The following is a 24962-nucleotide window of genomic DNA, read 5'->3' as shown; positions in this document are numbered from 1 at the left end:
CTCTCACACTTTGAATGACAATTGCGCAGTCATACAACATTGTACCCAAACTAAAATTTTAGCATTTTCTTCACACAACTAGAGCTTTCTTTTGGTGGTATTTAATCACCGCTGGGGTTTTTATTTTTTGCTAAATTAACAAAAAAAGACCAAAAATTTTCAAAAAAAACACACATTTTTCTTTGTTTCTGTTATAAAAGTTTACAAATAAATAATTGTTGTTCATAAATTTAGGCCAAGATGTATTCTGCTACATGTCTTTGGTGAAAATAACCCAAATTAGGATGTATTATTTAGTTTGTAGGAATGTTATAGAGTTCACAAACTATGGTATAGATCTGAAAATTGATCAATCCTGAAGTACTGACAGCCAATCTAATTTCTTGAGGTCCAAGAATGTCAGAATAGTACAGATATAGTGAAATGAAAAAATTAAAACAATTATTTTCACTATTTTTTTTTTTACATACTGTCACCAGTGCAGTACAGCATCATCATATAACTGGCATGGCGGTGATCAGGGACACTGACTGGTGACAGTATGAAAAAAAAAATATATTTTTTTTTTGTTATTTTTAATTTATTAAATTTTTTTTATTTTTTTAAAGATTTTTTTTCATATTTTACTATGACCAAAGTAGTACAATGTTACCATAGTAACATTGTACTACTTTGGGGAAGTGATCAGTATTTTTTTTTTTTTTTTTTTTTACACAATTTGCTTATAGCAAAGAATTACTTTGCTATAAGCAAAGCATTTACCTGAATGAAATCGATTCATTCAGGTTTTTTTTTTTGTGCTTAGCTGTGATTTGGCCACAGCTAATCACATGACATGTGCATGTGACCTGCTGTGACCATTCACAGCTAGGCACTAGTATACAATGGATGGCATGAATGAAGCCATCCATTGTATACAACTGTCATGTGACCTGCTGTGATTGGTCACAGCAGGTCACATGGTACCGGCAACGGGAGCCGGTACTCAGATGTGTCACGGCCGTGTCCAAGGTACACGGCCGGTGACAGATCGCGCCGCTGCGCGGCTCTGCAACCGCGCATGTGCGGGAGCACGCCACCCAGAAAGCTAAAGCGCTTTTGATGCCGCCAAATGGCTATAGGCCGGGCGGCTAATGGTTAATATAACATGGTCACAAAAGCGAAAAAAAAAAAAAGTGAAATAGTGCTGCAATCTGCGCCCACATGTTCCCCCATCGTTACATCATTATGCTGCTGCAATCTCACAGAAGGAGCAACAAATTATTTACCATCACTAACAAAAACGCGTTGTGTGATGCACTATACTGTAGTAGCATCAGCTACATTCAGTGGATGGCACGGTGTTCTGGAAGCAGCAGGAGCAACTTCCTGTCTGCTGCTGGAACTGAATCCAGTTGACTTGAATGCTTCTCCACTATTCAGGAGTAACCTTGTAATTTTATCAATGAATACAAGGCTTCCTTTGATTGGTGGAGGTGGAAATCATGACATCATCCGCCCACCTCTCCACCTTGCCACAGAAAGCTTTGTAGTCATTGATAAAAATACAAGGCTTCGACTGAATGGTGGAGAAGCAGCTTACTGTATGTAGCTGATGCTACTACAGTATAATACAGTGCAGAGGACACATTAGTTAAAATTGGAAAAAATAGTTATTTTGGGACAGATTGGCTAAAAGAGGCTATAATGAGGACTATCATGAACACACAATTACACATACCCTTCATGGAAGATAGGCACTCCAGCGTGATACTGACATACTTCGTCATTACTCTGTGGTCCAACAAATGTCTGAGGGGAAAAATATGAAGAAATGCTTAAAAGTGCACTAAGAGACATCTTCAACATCATAAAAGGTGTAATTGTGTGACACTTTCCCAACAGAGAGGCTGAAGCATGAAAGGACAGGACTGGATAGAAGCTGTACAAGGGAAGGTGAAATAATTGGATTGAAGAGGGAGATGGCAGACATATATGGATATAACATGGTATAAAACGGTCTAAATTAAGAAATCTATTTGTACCTTTGTGCAGCCACCATTTTTACAAAAAGTTCCAATTTTGATCTCTCCGTTGTCCTCATCTAAAAACAAACAGGAGACATTGGTACATTTTTTCATGAATGAAAATCATCTGGTTCCAATTAGCATCCACTAGATGTTTTCGGGGCTCTACGAAACATCGAGATCTGCATGTACCTAAAGATGTCCATGTCTCTGGATTTACTTCTCAGTTTGATAGGTAGTTTGGTAGGTTCTGTATGTCAGTTTGTGATAGATTTACTTTAAGTAGTTAAAATACACAGGCAAGCACTTTTCAAAATAGAAAATGCAGTTTTTGCTGCAATATACTACTTTTTCTGCGATATTCACCTTTCAACCCTGAGCTGTCGCAAGCAGCAACACCACTATAACACTAGATGTCACCAGTCTTCGTGGCTGAATGACAGGTAATCATTTAAGTCCCTTCCTCTGAGCCCAGGTTACATAGTTAATCTGGCTGAAATAAAAGACACAAGTCCATTCAGTTCAACCAACAGAATAAAAAACAAAACAAAAAAAACAAAAACACAACACATACACAAATAGACAACCTCCATATACATGATCCAATACCCACAGGTGATTCAAAACAAAGACAAAAGACGCCCTCAATAAAAGCATGATCCAATTTGGCCCCAGTGGCAGAAAAAAAATTCTTCCCGATTCCCCAAGAGGCAAATCGGATATTCCCTGGATCAACGTTACCTATAAATATTAGTATCCAGTGATATTCTGTATATCTAGGAAAGAATACAGGCCTTTCTTGAAACAATCTACTAATCTCGTCAGAACTCACTCTTGAGGGAGTCTATTCCCTATTTTCAGCTCTGTGAAGAAGACTTTCTGTACTTGGAGATTAAATCTCTTTTCCTGAGAGGTAAAGCGTGCCCCCCTTGTCCTCTGTGATGACCTTAAAGTGTTACTAAACCCAAAACAGTAGAATCAGTCTGTATATGCAATAATGCATATTTGATATACTCAGTATGGAACCTAAGGGGTTAATCCTCTGCACTGTGTAAAAATGCTGTTTGATCCTGACCACCTTCCAGTGCACCAGTCCTATCACCTGATAAGACCTGTGGTGTGGAGACACTCTGCACATGCTTAGTTTGGTGTGTACTGCTTTTTTTTTTTTTTCTTGGGAGAGTGCAGGTGATCAGCACAGGGACAATCAGCACTGTCCAGACAGAGGTAAGAGGTTCTGTATCCTCCTGGAACAGAAAGAAAACTCCTCCTACAAGCTTTAACCAGTGTTCAGCTGGACAATGACAGAAGTCACAAGACTGCTCTAACTGCTGATGAGAAAAGGTATTTAGCAGTTTATATTTACTAAAATTGCATTTCCATGTAGTGTACTGTGGGAGACAGGATATAGTTAATGCAGGGTCCTGGGTTTAGTAACACTTTAAAGTGAATAACTCTACACCAAGTTCACTATATGGACCACTGATGTATTTATACATGTTGGTCATATCCCCCCTTAATCTCCTCTTCTCAAGAAAGAATAAATTCAGTTCCTCATAGCTGAGCTCCTCCATGCCTCTTATCAGTTTGGTTGCCCTCCTCTGCACGCTCTCTAGTTCCCCAATGTTCTTTTTGTGAATTGGTACCCATAACTGAACTGCATATTCCAGATAAGGTATTATTAATGATTTGTACAAGGGAAAAATATCTCTCTCTCTCTGCAGTCCATAAATGTTAATATAAAAAGAGGATTTTGCTCAGTTTGGAAACCACAGCTTGGCATTGCATGCTATGATTAAGCTTGTAATCTACCAGAACACCCAGATCCTTCACCGTTGAATGAACACATCCCCATCCCCTCATGTTTTGCATTGTATTGTATTGTTATTGTTCTGTCCCCCATTGTAATGTACAGCGCTGAGCGAACTATTGGCGCTTTATAAATACTGTATAATAATAATCCCCAAGGAGTTAATCGTGTCACTCTGGGTTCTGAGCTCTGTTGCATTGAACAACCCTCAGACATCATTATGTGAATGCCGTTCAGTGCAGACGTACAAGACTAACCATTGTGAGCACCAGAGAAAGAAGCCCTGACATCACCCGTAGTTAAGTGAAGGTCATCAGGAGGAACCACTGAACACTGCTGAGATACCTCAGACTTCCAGAAATGTCAGTTTCCTAAATAACATCAGTGGCAGGTTTCTCTACAGGTGGTTGGCATTCAGCAGCATGTAAAAAAAAACTTTGTTCTTTTAGAAAGAAATGTTTTAATGAACACTGCTTATGCAATAAAAAATAATTTAAAAAACTAGGAGTTCTGCTAAAGAAAACCTTTCATTCAAAACAAATACAAACACACAGGAGCAGTAATGGAAAATAAAAAAACTGGTCCGTATCCAGACTGTGTAATTCAACCTTATTTAAATCAATAAAACAGTCCATTGCTCCGTGCTGACGTTGGTCAGATCGGCTTGTCGTGGTCAGCCCACTGCACCAATGGATTAAGCTGAAGAGCCTCTGGAAAGAATGTATTTTTCCATCTCTTTTCTCAGATCAGTAATCATATCCTGTTGCTTTTTATAGGCACATAAGCAGCAAGGTCGAAGTAACAGCACCGTGTTCAGCAACAAAAACAATGTGTCCTACACTGTGCTAGTCAAGCAGTGAGGCGAACACATAGAAATATGTCCGCCATGGAGGAGATAATAAACTAAAATGGAGGCCAAAACCCACTTGTCTAGAAAATACAGCACTGTAGAAATAGATGCAGGAAGCAAGCTCCAGCTTTGGTGAACCAGTGATAAGGCAAGCTGCTATTGTTTCCTCCAAAATAATTCAAACATCAAGAGTGCATGGCAGGACTCTGTATTTCTAGGACAATAGTAAACCACCAATCTTCTGCATGTATTAAAGTCAGCATAATTAAAAACAAAACAAAAATCCAGACAGCTAATGTCTGATTTTTCCCCATTGTTGAATATTCTTTACAACCCAGAGCTCCCAGACAGTTTATCCCACCCGAGGAAATTAGGAAAAAACACTCCGCGATATCGCTTTCTGCTCATTACGCCTACATGCAATTCCACCATTTCTTCCAATCCTTGAATGGATCCCGGACTTTAGTGTGCCCTACAGATTTTGAATGTTTAGCCATGAAGGAACCCTCCCATTGAGGTCTCATATCCTCCCTGTATAGACAATTCTTAATGTAGACTCATCGATAGAAATCTCCCATCAGTATATGAAGAAGTGGGCGACAGAACTTCAAATCCCGATCTCTCTGCCTTGTTGGCGGCAAATCTGGTACTCCACTGCCAAGACTTCCAGATGTGCGATATATGGAGAAAATCTTTCCAAAATAATGATGCATTGGTATAAAACACCGGTTGTCCTTTATGCGATGAACCCGTGCCTTTATGGTCAAAGTTGGAGAGGTCGTAAGGATAAGGGCTCCATGGCTCATATTTTCTGGTTTTGTCCCCTGATTAGAGACTATTGGGAGGTGGTTAGAGAGGTGCTGAAACGGGTACTTGATGTTGTCCTCCCCCTGGATCTTTTGCACTACCTCCTTGGTCTCCCTTTTAAAGGGTTCCTAAGCATTCTAAAAAATTAAGCACACGTATTTTAAACGGCCGTCATACCAGTGATTCTGGAAATCTGTTGAGACACCTACTTTAAATTTTCTTTTGCAAACAATTTCCGCTGTACGTAAAATCGGAGTATCTTACTGACTTAGCGGGTAATTACCCTGGCCAGTTTGCAGCTGTCTGGGAGCTATGGGATCAATCCTCTTATAGCAAATGAGTTGGATTGTCTTGAAGCTTTGTTAATCACTATATTAATTACTGCTGCCTGCCATTTAGCCATGCTATTGTCCTATGTCTGAACTGGTTATTCGTTCTTGTTTTTTATTCTGTGTACATATATGTTGATGTGGGTGTATTTACACCCTTATTTGTATGTGTGTAAAATTGGGCTTCAGTCTGCAATAAAAAATTACAATATAAAAAACAAACAAACCATAACATACGCCATATATTGTTATTAAAGAGGAGCTTCAATTTCCTGTGTAAAAATAAAACGTCAGCACCTACAAATTTGTAGCTGCTGACTTTTAACAAGACAGCCACTTACCTATCCCATGATCCAGCGCTGTGCTCGCCTCAGATGTTTTCACCTCCCATCTTCTGTTCTTGGCCGCTTAAAAGGGATAGTTCACCTTTACCAAAAAGTTGCCTATGAAGATAAGGGGTGTCTGTAGATAAAAACAAAAATGTGCAGCTCTGACTAAAGTTGAATAATGCCCTTGTTATAGATGGAGGCCATTTACTTACCTCCTGAAGCCTGACTAGAAAAAACGCTCAGGACATTGCAATGTGAGGCCTAGTAATTACTGCTCACCTCCACCATCACAGGAGTGAGCTCTCAGACGCTGAGCTCAGAGTTACTGCATTAGGGGAGAGAAAGTGCATGTGAGGGTTTTGGATTCAGAGAAAAAGCTCACTCCTGTGAGAGTGGAGGTGAGTAGCAATGACTAGGCCTCACTTGGCAACGTCCTGTCCTGGGAGTATTCCAGTCAGGCTTCAGGATTTACATAAATGGCCTACATCAAAGACATTATTCAACTTTACCCGGGGCACACAGTTTGTTTTTATCCACAGAAGCCCATTATCTGTATAGGCAGGTTTCTGGGAAAAGGTGAACACTTTAATTGTGGACACCCGGCTGTGACCCCTTGTGGCAGCCGGGTGCCCACTGTGCATGCGCAAGCTGATCTGCGCATTGTGAATGGTCCCATTAGAGAGTCGAAGCGGAAGCGGGTACCTATCAAAATCACATACCTGCTCCCCCCTTTCCCCCAAAAGAGTCATTTCATTACCAGAAGTGGTGGAGGAGGCCTTTTTGTGCCTTCCTCTGGATCAACTGTGGGTATAGGATTATAACTTTTTTTTTTTTTATGGTTGAACTGAATGGACTTTTGTCTTTTTTCAGCCAGACTAACTATGTAACTATGAACAGCAAGCTGTGTCTTCACGAATCACACTGCAGAGAGCACTGCTGTTATAGGTGGGGAAGCAGTTGCAAAACAGAAAATCATCTGTCAGAATCCACATATCTTTAGCACTCCATATCAAGTGACTCCCCAGCAGCTCTGCACGGTGGATGCCAACATCTGAATTCATTTTCACTGAAGACTCTGCTGACTGACCTTACCTGTATTGCTGCTACTAATTTTGAGAACCTTGATCCCTAAATTGAACACCAGCAGACCTTCAATTTTTAACTGATACGTATGGAATTTTATTTTTTTACATCCACCCTGCCTCTCTACTGGCTCAGTAGTTTTTTGTTGCAGATCAGCTCAGAGTATTTCATTACTTTTTAACAGCGTGCATGTTTTCTTTTTTTTATGACAAATCTGCTATAAAGCGGAACTAAAGAGGTGAATACTTACCGTATTTTCCAGCGTATAAGACGACTTTTCACACTAAAAAAAAATCCCCCAAAAATCAGGGGTCGTATTATACGCCGGGTATACACCAGAAAACTGTCCATCCCGGGAGCTGAGGTAACATGGAGGGCACATCTTCAACATCCCCAAGTGAAAGATTGCCAATAATTAATTTATTTAATCAAATAATTTACCCCGTTGGATGTAGCTTCTTTATCTTCGGCTGGATGTGCCGCTGGAAGCTCTATGTAGCTTCGGCTTCAGAACGTCTCTGTGCTGACACTCTCCCGCACTGAGCCAATCATGGCAAGCCTGCTCGGATTGGCAAAGGTTGAATAGACTGCCTCTCTAACTCAGCCAATCCGAGCAGGCTTTTTATGCATACGAATTATGAATACACCGCTTGCCGTGATTGGCTCAGCGCAGTTCATACAGTGTCAGCACAGGGACGTTCTGTAGCCGAAGCCACAGTATTATAGAGCACATCCAGCGGCCTCAAAAGGTAAATACGATCTTATATTCTGTATGTAGCCGAATCTACAAGCATATCCAGTGTTCTAAAATGTAATAATGGGGACATTATGTACGGTATGTTTATACACTGTATTCTAGTAAAAAGCCTGCTCAGATTGGCCAGAGTCAGAGAGGCAGTCTATTACCACCTTTGCCAATCCAAGCAGGCTTGTTGTGATTGGCCTTCCATTTATGTGATGTTCAAAAAATGTAATTCAATAAAAATTTATTTAAAAAAAAAAAACAAAACAAAAAAACTGGTGTCGCGGAAGTGGGAGGTAGTCTTATACAGCGAGTATAGGCCAAAACCTATGTTTTAACTGTAAAATTAGGGGGTCGTCTTATACACCCAGTCGCCTTATACGCCAGAAAATACGGTATTTGTCCGACAGTCCCTATCTGGCATCTTCTTCTGAGTGCCGGTCTTCAGGTCTCTTCATTGGCTGGTGGAGGATGGCGTCACTCCTGGGCATAGGGTTAGTCATCCTGGTAGAGACCAGCCTGGCACTGTACGCTGAGATGCACAGCTCAGTTTACAGCGCCGAAGACAACAGCAAGCAGGCAGATAGGAGCATTTTATTGCAGAAGAGACAGTTTGTGTCTCTTCTGCAATAAAAGCCTGCCTGCTCACTGCTTCTTACAGCAGAACTTCATTTCTACTTTAATACAAAAGTTCCTACTGTAAATATAACTGGATACCCTCTCCTTTCAATGAAAAAAGCTTTTTCAGACTACCATTCAGAATGTCATTTTGGAATGCATGAACTGAACCAGCATATTTTACCAGCAGGGAAGCATTAAAAATAGTAAATCAGGAATTGCAGCTTAAATCCTAATAAAATTGAAGGAGCCAGTTTGAGCCCAAATACATTAGAAAACAAAATTGATTATCCGGTGTGATAAAAGCCCCTTTGAAATCAATTTTGTCTTTGAAGACTGTCGAGGTACAGTGGTCTTTAAACAAAGAAACTTCATACCTGTTTCTGTCTTCGTGTCGTTGGAGGAAAGTTTCAGTTTATCAAGTGCTTGCTTCAAAGAAGACGATACCCTCAGCTCTAAACGCGTCAAAGGCTCGTCTGCGCTGTAAAGACATTACATAGTAAAAGGAGCCAGAAAACGGAATACCACGTTCAGCATCACACAAACAGTAAGCAACTTACCAACAAAGAGTTATGCACATGTTTTTATACTCCATAGACTGATGGCTGAGACATTACTTCCCAGGAACGAACAGAAGCAATATGCAGATGTACCTTCTAAAAAAGCTGCAACATTGAATCTTTATCAGAGCCAAGAGCGCAAAGAAAACCTCTGTGCTGTGCCTAGCCTTTTTCAACCAGGGTGCCCTTCAGGAGTTCCTTGGAAAAAATGCCTAAACCCCCCCCAAATATTGTATATGAACAAGCTAGGGGATGAAGCCTGCCTTTTAGTTGCACAAAGCCATGGGTTTTCATTGTGCACCCTTACAACCTTCCAGCCTCCTAACAACCAATGATGTCATTGGTTGATAAGGAGGACATCCGAAACCTACACAGCTTCCTTGTTTTCCCCTCTTCTGCCCCTCTCTGCCATCATTGGGGTCACATTAGCAGACTGAGGGAGAGAAACGTATGGGAAAGAGAAACACTGGAATATTAGTCAGTACCAGTGTGCAAGGTGGATTTGCTTTGGAAGAATAATCACCTCTAACATTGGGTGTCCTACATGTGTGGATATTGCTGCTTTATTTAAAACTATTAGTTTTTTTTTTTTTTACATTTTAGAATACGGTGCCTTGAGATTGTTCATAGTTTTTAAAGGGTGCCTTGGCTGAATAAAAGGTTGAGAGACACTGCATTAGACACAGCACACAATAATGCCAGGGTTTTCAGTTCTGACAGAAGAGCTCACCTTAAATCGAACGAATCAAATTCTAAACCCTCGTATCCTTAACAGCCAAGGAAGCAGACATCTTAGACTCTTTTCATGCTTTCAGCTTTCACAAGTGATCAGTTATGGCACCAACCATATGATGGCTTGACAGTTTGCACCACAAGCAACTGTGACTGTTATCAGTATGCCTCGAATGGGAGTGTTTTGGGAAGTAGTTAAATCAATGGGTTTAGGCAAAACTTTTTTTCTTAAAAGTGGTTCTAAAGGCTCGAGGTTTTATACCTTCATGCATTCTATGCATGAAGTTAAAAACCGTTCTAAGAACAGCAGCTCCACCAGTACCCTCAATACTTACCTGAGCCTCATCACGATCCAACAATGTGAATGACAGCCTCGGCTGTTTCGGGTCTCTGCCGCCTCATTGGCTGAGACAACAAGCAGGAGCCACTGGCTCCCACTGCTGTCAGTCACAGCCAGTCAGCCAATGAGGAAAGAGAGGGGGAAGGGCCAAGCTGCAGCTCCATGTGTGAATGGACACAGAGCAGCAGGTACCCCCATAGCAAGCTGCTTTGCTGTGGGGCTACCCAACAGACAGGAGGAGCGAGGAGAGCCTGCGGGGGAACCGGGAAGAGGAGGATGCAGGTTGCTCTGTGCAAAACCACTGCACACAACAGTTAAGAATAAATTTATTTTTTTTTGTAAAACAAACAATGAACCTTTAGAATCGCTTTAAGCTTTGATGGGGTATTGATGAGACAGTGTGTCCTCTACATAGATTTGCACATTTGAAACAACAATTCTGCTTTAACCACTTGCCCTCCAGAACATTTACCCCCCTTCCTGACCAGGCCATTTTTTGAGATACAACGCTACATTACTTTAACTGATAAAGTAATGCAATGCTGCACCCAAATTAAATTTATGTTCTTTTATTTTCCCTAAAAATAGAGCTTTCTTTTGGTGGTATTTGATCACCTCTACATTTTTTATTTTTTGCGCTATAAAACAAAAAAAAAAAAATTTTGAAAAAAAAAAAAAAGAACCCCCCCCCCCCAAAAAAAAACAACACAGTATTTTTGACTTATTACTATAACACATATCCAATTAAAAAAAAAAAAATTTCAGAAATTTAGGCCCAAATGTGTTCTGCTACGTCTTTGCTAAAAATAAAAAAAATATCACAGTAAGTGTATATTAATTGGTTTACGTGAAATGTATAGCATCTATAAATGGCGGTATATATACTGGAATTTTTATACCAGTAATGGTGGCAATCAGAGATATATAGCGGGATTGTGAGACTACGGTGGGCATTCTGACACTGGGTCAGAACTGACTAATTGCAACTGACATCTCCAGTGACACAAATACAGTGATCAGTGCTAAAAACACTGACACTGTACTAATGACACTGGGCAAAAAGAGGTTAACATCTGGGGCGATCAAAGGGTTAACAGTGTGCGATTTACTGTGTGTACTGTGTTGCGTTTTACTTGGGAGACATGCTGCTGTGTATTTCTCTGCTGTGCAGAGAGATACAAAGCAGCATGTCCATGCTGACAGGAGAGATTGGTGTTTACACACCGATCTCTCTCCCCTCAGCCCTGCTGTTGATCACCGAGTCACGCAAAGGAATCGCTGTCCGGGACCCGGTGATTGACATATCCAGCAGCCAACAGTGGCACGGATAGTGCAACCATGATTTTGTGCCGTGGATCCACCCTGTAGCAGTATATCTGCTATGGGCAGCTTTTAAGTGGTTAATACAACAGAGTGTTCGTTATTCCTTCGATTTATTATTATACAGGATTTATATAGTGCCAACGTTTTGCTCAGCGCTTTACATTATAGTGAGAGACAATGCAGTAACGATATAGTTCAATACAAGAGGGATTTGAGGGCCCTGCTCCTTGGAGCTTACAATCTAGGAGGGAGGGGTTAACGGTACAATAGGTAATAACTGTGGGGGATGGAGTGGTTGGAAGAGTAGAGGAATCCAGTTTTAGCAGAGGGCGGGATAGGCTTCCCTAAAGAGATAGGTTTTCAGTGATTGCCTAAAAGTAGTAGGCCTAGTGTACACTATGGAAATGTGAGTGGGCAATATAATATTCTCCTGGCTAGCAATAAAAGTATTTGCAGTATCATGCTATGGAGGTTCTGTTCTGTTTGCTATGACCCTATGGTGAAAAACGATACATGCGAGTGCCAGGTACAAGAGATTGATCCAGAGCATTGGAGGCTACTAGGCATCCAGGATGGTTCATCTGGAGACGTGGTCATCTCTTGGTTATGTGGATATTCCACTAAGCGAGTAGGCCCTTGTGGTCATATTAAGGAGGTGAGGAGGCACTTTGGCCACTTACGGACATCACATCACAAGTGTGTGGCACTTATTGTCACTTATTTTTCACACGACTCTGGAAGCAGCATTCATGATGGACTGGAGTGGGGATAGCCTGCAATGAGGTAGGCCAATGAGGAGGGAGTTACAATAATCAAGGCGAGATATAACAAGGGAGTGAATAAGTTGCTTAGTGGTTTCCAGGGTTAGGAACGGTCGTATCTTGGAGATGTTGCGGAGGTGAAGTCTACATGATTTTGTCAGCGATTGGATCTGGGGCTGGAAGGACAAATGGGAGTCTAGGATTACCCCTAGTACCCTGGCCTGAGGGGATGGACTGATGATTGTGTTATCGATATTTATGGTGAAGTCAGTGGAAGTGGTGCGGGCTGGGGGGAATACGAAGAGCTCAGTTTTGGAAAGGTTGAGTTTGAGGAAGTGGAGTGACATCCAATCCGATATGTCACTTAGTAGGCTAGTGATGCGAGTGGAGACTGAAGGGGTGAGGTGAGGGGTAGATAGATTTGCGTGTCATCAGCATAGAGATGGTAACTGAAGCCGTGGGAGTTAATCAAGTGACCAAGGGAGGAGGTGTAGATGGAGAAGAGAAGGGGTCCAAGGAGAGAACCTTGAGGGATCCCTACAGAGAGAGGGAGTGAAGAGGAGGTGGCAGCGTTCTAGGTAACACTGAAGGAGCGCTGTGATAGGTAGGAGGAGAACCAGGAGATGCGGAGTCTCTGAGGCCAAGAGAGTGTAGTTTTTTGAGGACGAAGGGATGGTCAACCGTATCAAAAGCCTCCGAGAGGTCGAGTAGTAGGAGTATTGAATAGTAGATTTAGGATTCACACTGCACCACTGTCGGCTAGGCTCCCTTCTATACTATGGGTCATAGGCCAGGACACTGATGTTAGGTTCTCATTGCTGTCCACTTCCCCACTTGTGAGATTTACACCTCTATTTGTCCCAGCGACCACTGTCAAGGAACTAAAAGTGGTCACCAGACCAAAGGTGGAGGATACTCTATCCAATTGGGACAAAATATTCTAGTTAAACAGTCATATGGGAATTTCCCTCACTCAAAGAAGCGCTCTCCCCTTGTTTCCTATTGTAACTACAGAACAAGTTTTGAAGCGAAATCTCCCTAGCATGATACAAAGCAAAAAATAGAGCCATTTAAGCCTTCTCTACTCTAGCCAAGACGCAGAACTACATACACTATCATTTCTACTGAAAGCTTCCACTTACCTAGGCCTCTTAATGGATTCTATAGGCTTTGGTGCTTGTATGATGTGTTCATTGAACTTTGGCTTTACTTCTGCCATTTCTTTTTTCTCTGATGCCTTCACCTCTGGTTTTACAGGTTCCGGAGGCTTCTCATTACTGTGGAGCCCCTTAGTACAGCCCTGCAATTATCCACAAAAAGGTCATTAAAATGATCATGGCAGAACTTAACTGTATCTGAGCACCACAGACTGAAATGGTTACTTAAAGTGGTTATAAAGACAGATTTTTATTTGTTTTTTTACCTTAATGCATTCTTTGCTTTAAGGCAAAAAAAACACTCTGTGATCAGCAGCCCCCCAACTATTTGCCTGAGCCGGATGCTGATCCAGCACTGCGCCCAACAGCAGTAGCTCTCTCCTCTCTCTCACCTCACTGGACATGGAGGAAACAGTGGGAGTCATTGGCTCCTGCTGCTGTTAATGAAATCCTGTGAGGAAGGACTGGGAGATGGAGGAGGGGGGGTCGTGTGTCAATAGACAAGTGCATTCATATGAAACAGCTTGCTATGTGGGCACTCAGATGGGAGGAGGAGCCGACAGCATGGCGTGGGACCCCAGAAGTGGAGGCTTGGGGCTGCAAAACCAATGCACATAGCAGGCAAGTAAGAAGTGTGTATATATTTTATTTAACCTTTAGAATGACTAATTTATTGCAAATGTTCAAAGAATCCATCCATACCTCCATGCTTTATTTTCTTGAGAAGTCACTTTGAAAAACACCCCCCAGCATTTCTAGCCATGGCATTCTTTACTAAGGGCAGATAATGAATGTAGCATTTACTCCCTGGAATCCATCTGCCCTTAGCTGAGACATGCAGACAGGAGAGTGTGCTTAGTTGAGAAATCCCCTCCTCCACATGAAATGAGAAAAAAAAAAAAAGGCCAATAAAGACTCCTGGGATGTATTACATCATTCTGGCCAAGGCCTGAAACCAGGAAGCAAAAGAAAAATTTTCAAAACAAGCAAATATACCTTCCTATCTATGTACGAATGCTAGTATCATAAGGATTAAAAACAGGTAATGTTCATTAAGTTCTGCTTTTCCTAAAGATAAATCCTAGGCAGATATCAAAGCAAATTAACGTAGTTCAGTAATCATTAATACATCATAAAATATATATTTTTTATATGCAAGCAGTGTAAGCACCTGAACTACAGTGGGGATCGAAAATTTGGGCACCCCAGCTAAAAATTTGTATTAATGTGCATAAAGAAGCCAAGGAAAGATGGAAAAATCTCCAAAAAGGCATCAAATTACAGATTAGACATTCTTATAATATGTCAACAAAAGTTAGATTTTATTTCCATCATTTACACTTTCAGAATAACAGAAAACAAAAAAATGGCGTCTGCAAAAGTTTGGGCACCGTGCAGAATTTATAGCATGCACTGCCCCCTTTGCCAAGCTGCCAGTGCCATGGATTGTTCTCAATCATCGTCTGGGAAGACCAGGTGATGTCAATCTCAAAGGTTTTAAATGCCCAGACTCATCTGACCTTGCCCCAACAATCAGCACCATGGGCTCTTCTAAGCAGTTGTCTATAAAACTGAAACTGAAAATAGTTGACGTTCACAAAGCTGGAGAAGGCTATAAGAAGATAGCAAAGCGTTTTCAGATGTCAATATCCTCTGTTCGGAATGTAATGAAGAAATGGCAGTCATCAGGAACAGTGGAAGTTAAAGCAAGATCTGGAAGACCAAGAAAAATATCAGACAGGACAGCTCCCAGGATTGTGAGAAAAACAATTCAAAACCCACGTTTGACTGCACGATCCCTCCAGAAAGATCTGGCAGACACTGGAGTTGTGGTACACTATTCCACTATAAAGAGATACTTGTACAAATATGGTCTTCATGGAAGAGTCACCAGAAGAAAACCTCTTCTACGTCCTCACTACAAAAATCATCGTTTGAACTTTGCAAATGAACATATAGACAAGCCTGATGCATTTTGGAAACAAGTTCTGTGGACCGATGAGGTTAAAATTGAACTTTTTGGCCGGAATGAGCAAAGGTACGTTTGGAGAAGAAGGGGCACAGAATTTAATGAAAAGAACCTCTGTCCAACTGTTAAGCATGGGGTTGGATCAATCATGCTTTGGGGTTGTGTTGCAGCCAGTGGCACAGGGAACATCTCACGAGTAGAAGGAAAAAGGGATTCAATAAAATTTCAGCAAATTTTGGATGGTAACTTAATGCCATCTGTGAAAAAGCTGAAGTTAAAGAGAGGATGGCTTCTACAAATGGATAATGATCCTAAACACACCTCGAAATCCACGGGGGATTACATCAAGAGGTGTAAACTGAAGGTTTTGCCATGGCCTTCACAATCTCCTGACCTCAACATAATTGAAAATCTATGGATAGACCTTAAAAGAGCAGTGCGTGACAGACAGCCCAGAAATCTCAAAGAACTGGAAGACTTTTGTAAGGAAGAATGGGCAAAGATACCTCAAACAAGAAGTGAAAGACTCTTGGCTGGCTACAAAAAGCGTTTACAAGCTGTGATACTTGCCAAAGGGGGCAGTACAAGATATTAACTCTGCAGGGTGCCCAAACTTTTGCAGACGCCATTTTTTTGTTTTCTGTTATTTTCAAAGTGTAAATGATGGAAATAAAATCTAACTTTTGTTGACATATTATAGGAATGTCTAATCTGTGATCTGATGCCTTTTGGAGATTTTTCCATCTTTCCTTGGCTTCTTTATGCACATTAATACAAATTTTTAGCTGGGGTGCCCAAACTTTTGATCCCCACTGTACACTTCCTATAAGCCTCTTGTAGTCCCTGTATAGCAGGGCTCACACTAGCAGAGGGAGAAGCAGCATAAGGAACCACTCAGTTGTGCTGCCATGTAAACCATGAGCATACTGATAGGAGGAGAGAGCAAAGAGACAGATAAGCTCATCAGTCTGCAGCTTCTCCTTCACTGTCCAATCACAGGCCAAGGGCAAGGACCTGTAATTGGGGCGGCTATAAAATAGACTTTGAGATTTGGTATCACTAGGCCATATGCGCTTTCAGGACTTGTAGTGTTGCCAACCTAATTGTTTTTTGTCTCTTTTCCCAAGTTATTCTACAAAAAAAGAATAACAAATCGTCTAAAGAGAACTTGAGTTAGCAATGTAAAGAAGCTGAGGTATCTATATTATTTTAACAGATGAGATCTGCCTATAAAAGGCAGGAGCAATCTACACCAGCATTCACACATATTTATAGAGGCTTAGTACACTTAAATCTACATTTACTGGCCAATTTATTAGGTACACCTGTACAATTGCTTGGTAACACAAACTTCTTATCAGCCAATCCCATGGCAGCATACAATAGGCATCTAGATGTGGTGAAGACGACTAGCTGAAGTTCAAACCGAGCATCAGAATGGGGAAGAAAGGGGATTTAGGTGACTTTGAATGTGACATGGTTGTTAGTGCCAGGCGGGCTAGTCTGAGTATTTCAAAAACTGCTGATCTACTGGGATTTTCACGCTCAACCATCCCTAGGTTGACAGAGAATGGTCTGAAAAAGAGAAAATATCCAGTGAGCGGCAGTTGTGTGGATGAAAATGCCTCGTTGATGTCAGAGGAGACTGGGCAGACTTGTTGCTGCGACACTCAGATGGTAGGATCAGAATTTGGCATGAACAACATGAAAGTATGGATCTATCCTGCCCTGTTTTAACGGTTCAGGCTGGTGGTGGTGGTGTAATGGTGTGGGGGATATTTTCTTGGGACTAGCTGGTGAGTGCATAATCTTTAGGGTTCAAAGAAACTTGTATTCCCAAGTACTGAATGAACGGCTGGTGTAACCATCCCAGTGGGCAGAAGGAAGGAACTGGCTATGCCACCAGTTTTTAGAAACAATATTAACTTCACAGTTGACAAAGTGATTACGGTTGAGCATGCAGAACTCAATACTCATGTACTTTTTCAGTTTCGGCAACTATAAATATCTACTTTCTAGAATGCAGACTGCCAAGAATGAACGTTACAATCAAATAGCTAAAATCCCGCATAAGTGGGAAATATACATACAAGAAAATGTGGGAGGTTTTCAAAAAAAGAGGGCAAAAACCGAGCACTTACCACAATACTAAGGAAATCTGAGAAATCAGTTGTCCTCCTTTTACAGCAAGACCAGCCCTGTGTATAGAAGACAGAAACAAGTCACAACACAGTCCCATGCCATCATATTCCACTATCCATGGAACATGTTGTAATACACGTACCTTCAGAGCATCATGAAACACTGGCACACCGGGGTGATATGTACAGGAGTCTGAAACACAACGGTAAAAAAGAATGTCACCAGCAAAAAATGGAGGCGCTGCCCAATGCAAGATTCTGTCACTCTGTACTTGACTGCGGCTTGGTGCAACACACCCCAACACAAGCATGCAAGAAACAAGTTAAGTAGAAATCTACAGTTGTGCTCAAATGTTTGCATACCCTGGTAGAAAAAGTGACATTTTGGCATTGATATTGAAACTATGATTGATCATGCCAAAAAATTGTCTTATGTAAGGATAGTGATCACATAGTTGTTTGGCACCTTTTTAAATCATAACAGAAATCATCCAAGTGGCCCTGATCAGTTTACATACCCTGGAATGTTTGACCTTGGTACAGACAAGGTGACACACACAGGTTTAAATGGCAATTAAAGGTTAATTTCCCACATCTGTGGCTTTTTAAATTGCAATTAATGTCTGTATATAAATAGTCAATGAGTTTGTTAGTTTGTGGATGCACTGAGCAGGATAGATACTGAGCCATGGGGATCAGAAAAGAACAGTCAAAAAACCTGCATAATAAAGGTAATGGAACTTTATAAACATGGAAAAGAAAAATGTCACTTTTTCTACCAGGGTATGCAAACATGGAAAAGAAAATAAAAAGATGTCCAAAGCCATGAATATACCAGTCAGTAGTGTTCAATCACTTCGGGATACAAAGAAAAACGTAACCTCAGGAGAAATACAGACTGCTCTGGTGTGGTTGTTTCAAGGAGCACAATACGACGATACTTGAACAAAAATGAACTGAATGGTGGAGTTGCCAGAAAGAAGCCTTTACTGCATCAATGCCACAAAAAAGCCTGGTTACAATATGCCTAACAACAGCTTGACACGCCTCACAGCTTTTGGTGCACTGTAATCTGGAGTAATGAGACCAAAATAGAGCTTTATGGTCTCAACCATAAGCACTATGTTTGGAGAGGGGTCAACAAGGTCTATAGTAATAAGAATACAATCCCCACTGTGAACCATGGTGGTGGCTCACTAATGTTTTGGGGGGGTGTGAACTTTAAAGGCATGGGGAATCTTGTGAAAATTAACGACAAGATGAATGCAGCATGTTGTTAGAAAATACTGGTAGACATTTGCATTCTTCTGCATGAAAGCTGCGCTTGGACATTCCAGAACAATGAAAATTAAGCACAAAGCCAAGCTGACCCTCCAGTGGTTACAGCAGAAAAAAGTGAAGGTTCTGGAGTGGCCATCACAGTCTCCTGACCTAAATATCAGCCACTCTGGAGAGATCTCAAATGTGCAGTTCATGTAGGACACCCAAAGACTTTGCATGACCTAGGGCTATTTTGCAAAGACAAATCGGTATTTATACTAAAGGGGGCAATACACAGTATTAAGGGTAAGCAGATTGTTGAAGAGGGGTCATTCCATTTGTTTACTGGTTGCCTTGTCTTGTTCTAGGATTGTGCCATTCTGTTATGACCTACAGCTGAATATGAATCCCATAAGAAGTGTGTTTTGCCTGCTCATGCGTGTTTTTGTAAATATTGTACATGCTGTATATTACCAAATCTCTAAGGGTATGCAAACGTTTGAGCACAACTGTACAGTGGATAGAAAATGTTTATACACCCCCTATTAAAATGTCAGGTTTCTATGATGTAAAAAAATGACAAAGATAAATCATTGCAGAACTTTTTTTATTTTTTTTAATGTGACCTATAAACTGTACAACTCAGTTGAAAAACAAACTGAAATCGTTTAGGTGGAGGGACGTAAAAATAAAAAACTAAAATAATATGGTTGTATAAGTGTGCACACCCTTACTAATACTTTGTTGAAGCACCTTTTGATTTGATTGCAGCACTCAGTCTTTTTTTTGGTCTATCAGCATGGCACATCTTGACACTCTTCCTTGCAAACACTCCAAATCTGTCAGATCAGGGCATCTCCTGTGCACAGCCCTCTTCACATCACCCCACAGATTTTCAATCGGATTCAGGTCTGGGCTCTGGCTGGGCCATTCCAACACTTTAATCTTCTTCTGGTGAAGCCATTCCTTTGTGGATTTGGATGTATGCTTTGGGTTGTTGTCATGCTGAAAGATGAAGTTCCTCTTCATGTTCAGATTTCTAGCAGAAGTCTGAAGGTTTTGTGCCAATATTGACTGGTATTTGGAACTGTTCATAATTCCCTCTACCTTGACTAAGGCCCCAGTTCCAGCTGAAGAAAACAGCCCCAAAGCATGATGCTGCCACCACCATGCTTCACTGTGGGTATGGTGTTCTTTTGGTGATGTGCAGTGTTGTTTTTGCGCCAAACATCTTCTGGAATTATGACCAAAAAGTTCAACCTTGGTTTTATCAGACCAGAACACATTTTCCCACATGCTTTTGGGAGACTTCAGATGTGGTTTTGCAAAATTTAGCTGGGCTTGGATGTTTTTCCTCGTAAGAAAAGGCTTCCATCTTGCCACTCTACCCCATAGCCCAGACATATGAAGAATACGGGAGATTGTTGCCACATGTACGACACAGCCAGTACTTGCCAGATATTCCTGCAGCTCCTTTAATGTTGCTGTAGGCCTCTTGGCAGCCTCCCAGACCAGTTTTCTTATGGTCTTTTCATCAATTTTGGAGGGACGTCCAGTTCTTGGTAATGTCACTGTTGCGCCATATTTTCTCCACTTGATGATTTTCACTGTGTTCCATGGTATATCTAATGCCTTGGAAATGCTTTTGTACCCTTCTCCTGACTGATATCTTTCAACAATGAGATCCCTCTGAGCTTTGGAAGCTCTCTTTGGACCATGGCTTTTGCTGTAGGATGTGACTAAGAAAATGTCAGGAAAGACCTACTAGAACAGCTGAAATTTACGTGGTGTTCATCAGAGGCACTTTAAATGATGGCAGGTATTTGTGACTTCTATTTAACCACTTGCCTACCAGGAACTTATACCCCCTTATTTACCAGGCCAATTTTCAGCTTTCAGCGCTGCCGCATTTTGATTGACAATTGCGCGGTCATGCAACATTGTACCCATATGAAATTTTGATCATTTTTTTTCTCACAAATAGAGCTTTCTTTTGGTGGTATTTAATCGCCACTGGGCACTTTACTTTTTGCGCTATAAAAAAAAAGTGCAAAACATTTGGAAAAAAAAAAAAAAGTTTCTTTGTTTCTATTATAAAATTTTTCAAACAGGTATTTTTTCTCCTTCACTGATGTACGTTGATGAGGCAGCACTGATGGGCACTGATAGGTGGCACTGATAGGCAGCACTAATGAGGTGGCATGGATAGGCGGCACTGATAGACAGCACTAATGAGGTGTCACGGATAGGCGGCACTGATAGGTGACACTGATGATGGGTACTGACTGGCGGCACTGACTGGCATCACTGCTGGGCACTGACTGGCGGCACTGACTGGCACAAACTCTGGGCACTGACTGGTGGCACAGGTGGGCGGGCACAGGTGGGCGGGCACAGGTGGGCGGGCACAGGTGGGTGACACTGCAGAGTGGCACAGGTGGGTGCACTGCTGGGCACAGGTGGGTGATCTGCTGGGCACAGGTGGGCAGAGCTAGTGGGCGCACTGCTGGGCACAGGTGGGCGGAACTTGCGGGTGGCACTGCTGGGCACCGATCATCAGTGCCCTGATGATCGGTGCCGATCCCCGCTCTGACAACTGCCGGTTCTCGGCAGTACTTTCCTCACGATCTGACAGCGTGAGGAAAGTGCAGCCGAGAACCGGCACTTGCATTTCCCTCTGATCAGTGTGTTATTGGACACCGCTGATCAAGTGGTAAAAGGCCGCTGTGATTGGCCTTTTACCACATCACGTGATCAGCTGTGTCCGTAGGACACAGCGATCACGGAGATCGCCTGGTGCGTGCCCCAGCGCGTTCTGGGAGGCCGTCATATGACATCCACTCAGAACTGGCCGGCCGCAGTGCAGCCGTCATTCGGCTATCTGCGGTCGGCAACTAGTTAACATGATTTTAAATGTGATTGCTTAATTCTGAACACAGCTACATCCCAATTTATAAGAGGGTGTGCACACTTATGCAACCACATTATTTTAGTTTTTTATGTTTACTTCCCTCTCGCTAAAAGATTTCAGTTTGTTTTTCAATTACAGTTTATTGGTCACATTAGGTGGAAAAAGTTCTGAAATTATTTATCTTTGTCTTTTTTGTACATCACAGAAACCAGATATTTTAACAGGGGTGTGTAGACTTTTTATATCCAATGTACATATCGAAAACAGCTATTTTACAGAAATATTTAACCTAAAAAAAGCCCAATATTGTTTTCATGGCAACAGCAAAAAGTATGGATTTCGTTCCCCTGTCAGCAGCCATATGAAATTCCAATTTCTGGAACTGCATTAAAGAAGCAAAGTGTAATTCCTGCAAAGCAGCTGAGCTGATCTGAACCAGAAAATCAAAACTCCATTTCTATGCAATGAAGGATTTAAAAATTTTGCAGCATTAGCCGTAGATGGATCACCATTGCTCCTAACTGAAGTCTGTAGGTAATACCTATGGATTGCTATGTTCTCTGTAGACTTTTTTTTTTTTTTTTTTACTTTGAAAGAAAATAGCTTAAAAATGTTAATTAAAAATAAAAATACAATAAGAGTGGGTGACACATTAAGACAACATGTAGAAAAATGAATAGCCCTTACCCCTGGTTCACATATATGTGGCTGTGCGGGTCGCATTTTGTACAGGTACGAGAGTCCATTCATTTGAATGGACTCCTGTGCCTTGTGACACGCAGGGAAGAAGTCGCTGCACTTCTTCCGAAAACGCAGCCCACACAGAGACAGGGAAAACTGGCAGCGTATTTGGAGCATTTTTTCCATACATCCATTTGCATGAGGCCTCAATCTTTAGTACTTTTTTCTGTGGCTAGATGCCCACAGTCTGATGCTCACTTCCTCGAGCCCAGGTCATCCAGGACCCAACCCAGCCCATGACTACACAGTGGAAGGAGAAGCAGCACAGTGATGAACTCCTCTCTCTCTGCTCTTTCCTATCTGCATACTTCTGGTCAGCACACAAACGGATTCCAGATATGGGCTCCTGTAGTCACAGTACAGGACCAGTCTGTGGTAGGATAGCGGCTTCTCTGTATTAAATAAACAGTCACAGACTCAGTACACATCTGGTCTGTGAAATTGGATAGGGAGGCTCTTCTGCATTCTACACTGCTGAAAATAAAATTTAAAAAAAGGGGAAAAATATCATGTTGGATATCTATACCGATATGGACTTGGTAATGTGTTAGGAACGTAAGGAGAAAAAATGATGCAGCAGGCTAGTCCATGTTGTTGAAATATCATTGCAGCAACTCAAAATGGTACTCAGTAGTTTGTATGGCCCCCACGTGCTTGTATTCATGCCTGACAACATCGGGGCATGCTCCTAATGAGACGATGGATGGTGTCCTGGGGTATTTCCTCCCAGATCTGGACCAGGGCATCACCGATCTCCTGGACAGTCTGAGGTGCGACCTGGGGGTGTTGGATAGACCGAAACACGATATCCCAGAGGTGTTCTATTGGATTTGGGTCTGGCGAGCGTGGGGGCCATTCAATGGTATCCATTCCTTCATCCTCTAAGAACTGCCTGCATACTCTCGCCACATGAGGCTGGGCATTGTCATGCACCAGGAGGAACCCAGGACCCGATGCAACAGTGTAGGGTCTGACAATGGGACCAAGGATTTAATCCCGATACCTAATGGCAGTCAGGGTGCCATTGTCTAGCCTGGAGGTCTGTGCATCCCTCCATGGATATGCCTCCCCAAACCATCACTGACTCACCACCAAAACGGTCATGCTGAACGATGTTACAGGCAGCATAATGTTCTCCATGTCTTCTCCAGACCCTTTCACGTCTGTCACATGTGCTCAGGGTGAACCTGCTCTCATCTGTGAAAAGCACAGGGTGCCAGTGGTGGACCTGCCAATTATTGTGTTCAATGGCAAATGCCAATCGAGCTCTATGGTGCTGGGCAGTGAGCACAGGGCCCACTAGAGGACATTGGGCCCTCAAACTACCCTCATGAAGTCTGTTTCTGATTGTTTGGTCACACATATTCACACCAGTGGCCTGCTGGAGCTCATTTTGTAGGGCTCTGGCAAGGCTCATCCTGTTCCTCCTTGCACAAAGAAGCAGATAACAAACCTGCGGCTGGGCTAAGGATCTTCTACGGCCCTGTCCAGCTCTCCTGGAATCTCCTCCATGCTCTTGAGACTGTGCTGGGAGACAAAGCAAAACTTCTAGCAATGGCATGTATTGATGTGCCATCCTGGAGGAGTTGGACTTCCTGTGCAACCTCTGTAGGGTCCAGGTATCACCTCATGCTACCAGTAGTGACACTGACCCTAGCCAAATGCAAAACTAGTAAAAAAAAGTCAGAAAAGATGAGCAGGGAAAAAAATGTCAGTGGCCTCCACCTGTAAAACTATCCGTTTTGGGGGTCACCCCATTGTTACCCATCTAGTGTCCCTGTTGTTAATTTCATTAACACCAAAGCAGCTGAAACTGATTAACAACTCCTTCTGCTACTTAACTGACCACATCAATATCCCAGGAGTTCCATTGACTTGATACTATACTCTGATTAAAAAGTAGTTCTTTCATGTTTTGAGCAGTGTATATAGTATGCTACAGTCACAGTACCAGTCTGCGAGGAGGGATCATAATCCCTATACAGTTATATCACACTATATCCTCACCCCTACAAGCAAAAATCTAAAAAAGTAAAAAAAAAAACCCTTAAACTTAACTTTCTATAGTACAGCGGTAATGGGGGTCTCCTCCATAGTACAGAGGGGATGGGGGGGGGGGGGTCTCCTCCATAGTACAGAGGGGATGGGGGGGGGGGGGTCTCCTCCATAGTACAGAGGGGATGGGGGGGGGGGGTCTCCTCCATAGTACAGAGGGGATGGGGGGGGTCTCCTCCATAGTACAGAGGGGATGGGGGGGGTCTCCTCCATAGTACAGAGGGGATGGGGGGGGGGTCTCCTCCATAGTACAGAAGGGATGGGGGGGGGGGTCTCCTCCATAGTACAGAAGGGATGGGGGGGGGTCTCCTCCATAGTACAGGGGGGATGGGGGGGGGGTCTCCTCCATAGTACAGAAGGGATGGGGGGGGGGGTCTCCTCCATAGTACAGGGGGGATGGGGGGGGGGGGGTCTCCTCCATAGTACAGAGGGGATGGG

The 24962-nt window shown here is 42.4% G+C and overlaps 1 protein-coding gene across 1 annotated transcript in view; it reads right to left on the bottom strand.

Moving 5' to 3' along the window:
* Positions 1-24962, bottom strand: part of CHORDC1 (cysteine and histidine rich domain containing 1) — a 52784-nt gene that overhangs the window by 23595 nt on the left and 4227 nt on the right. The window contains exons 2-7 of the mRNA XM_089656552.1: positions 17701-17750; positions 17558-17614; positions 13433-13590; positions 8952-9055; positions 2025-2083; positions 1721-1791 (exon numbers count right to left, since the gene is read on the bottom strand). Coding sequence (XP_089512678.1) covers positions 1721-1791; positions 2025-2083; positions 8952-9055; positions 13433-13590; positions 17558-17614; positions 17701-17750 — 499 coding nt within the window. The remainder of the gene's footprint in view (positions 1-1720; positions 1792-2024; positions 2084-8951; positions 9056-13432; positions 13591-17557; positions 17615-17700; positions 17751-24962) is intronic.

The sequence above is a fragment of the Staurois parvus genome, unplaced genomic scaffold (assembly GCF_062004578.1).
Source record: "Staurois parvus isolate SC_StPar_1 unplaced genomic scaffold, SC_StPar_1.0 ptg000027l, whole genome shotgun sequence".
NCBI classification, from domain to species: Eukaryota; Metazoa; Chordata; class Amphibia; order Anura; family Ranidae; genus Staurois; species Staurois parvus.
Note: the sequence above shows the minus strand (reverse complement) of the source record. Positions and strands in the feature narration are given on the sequence as shown.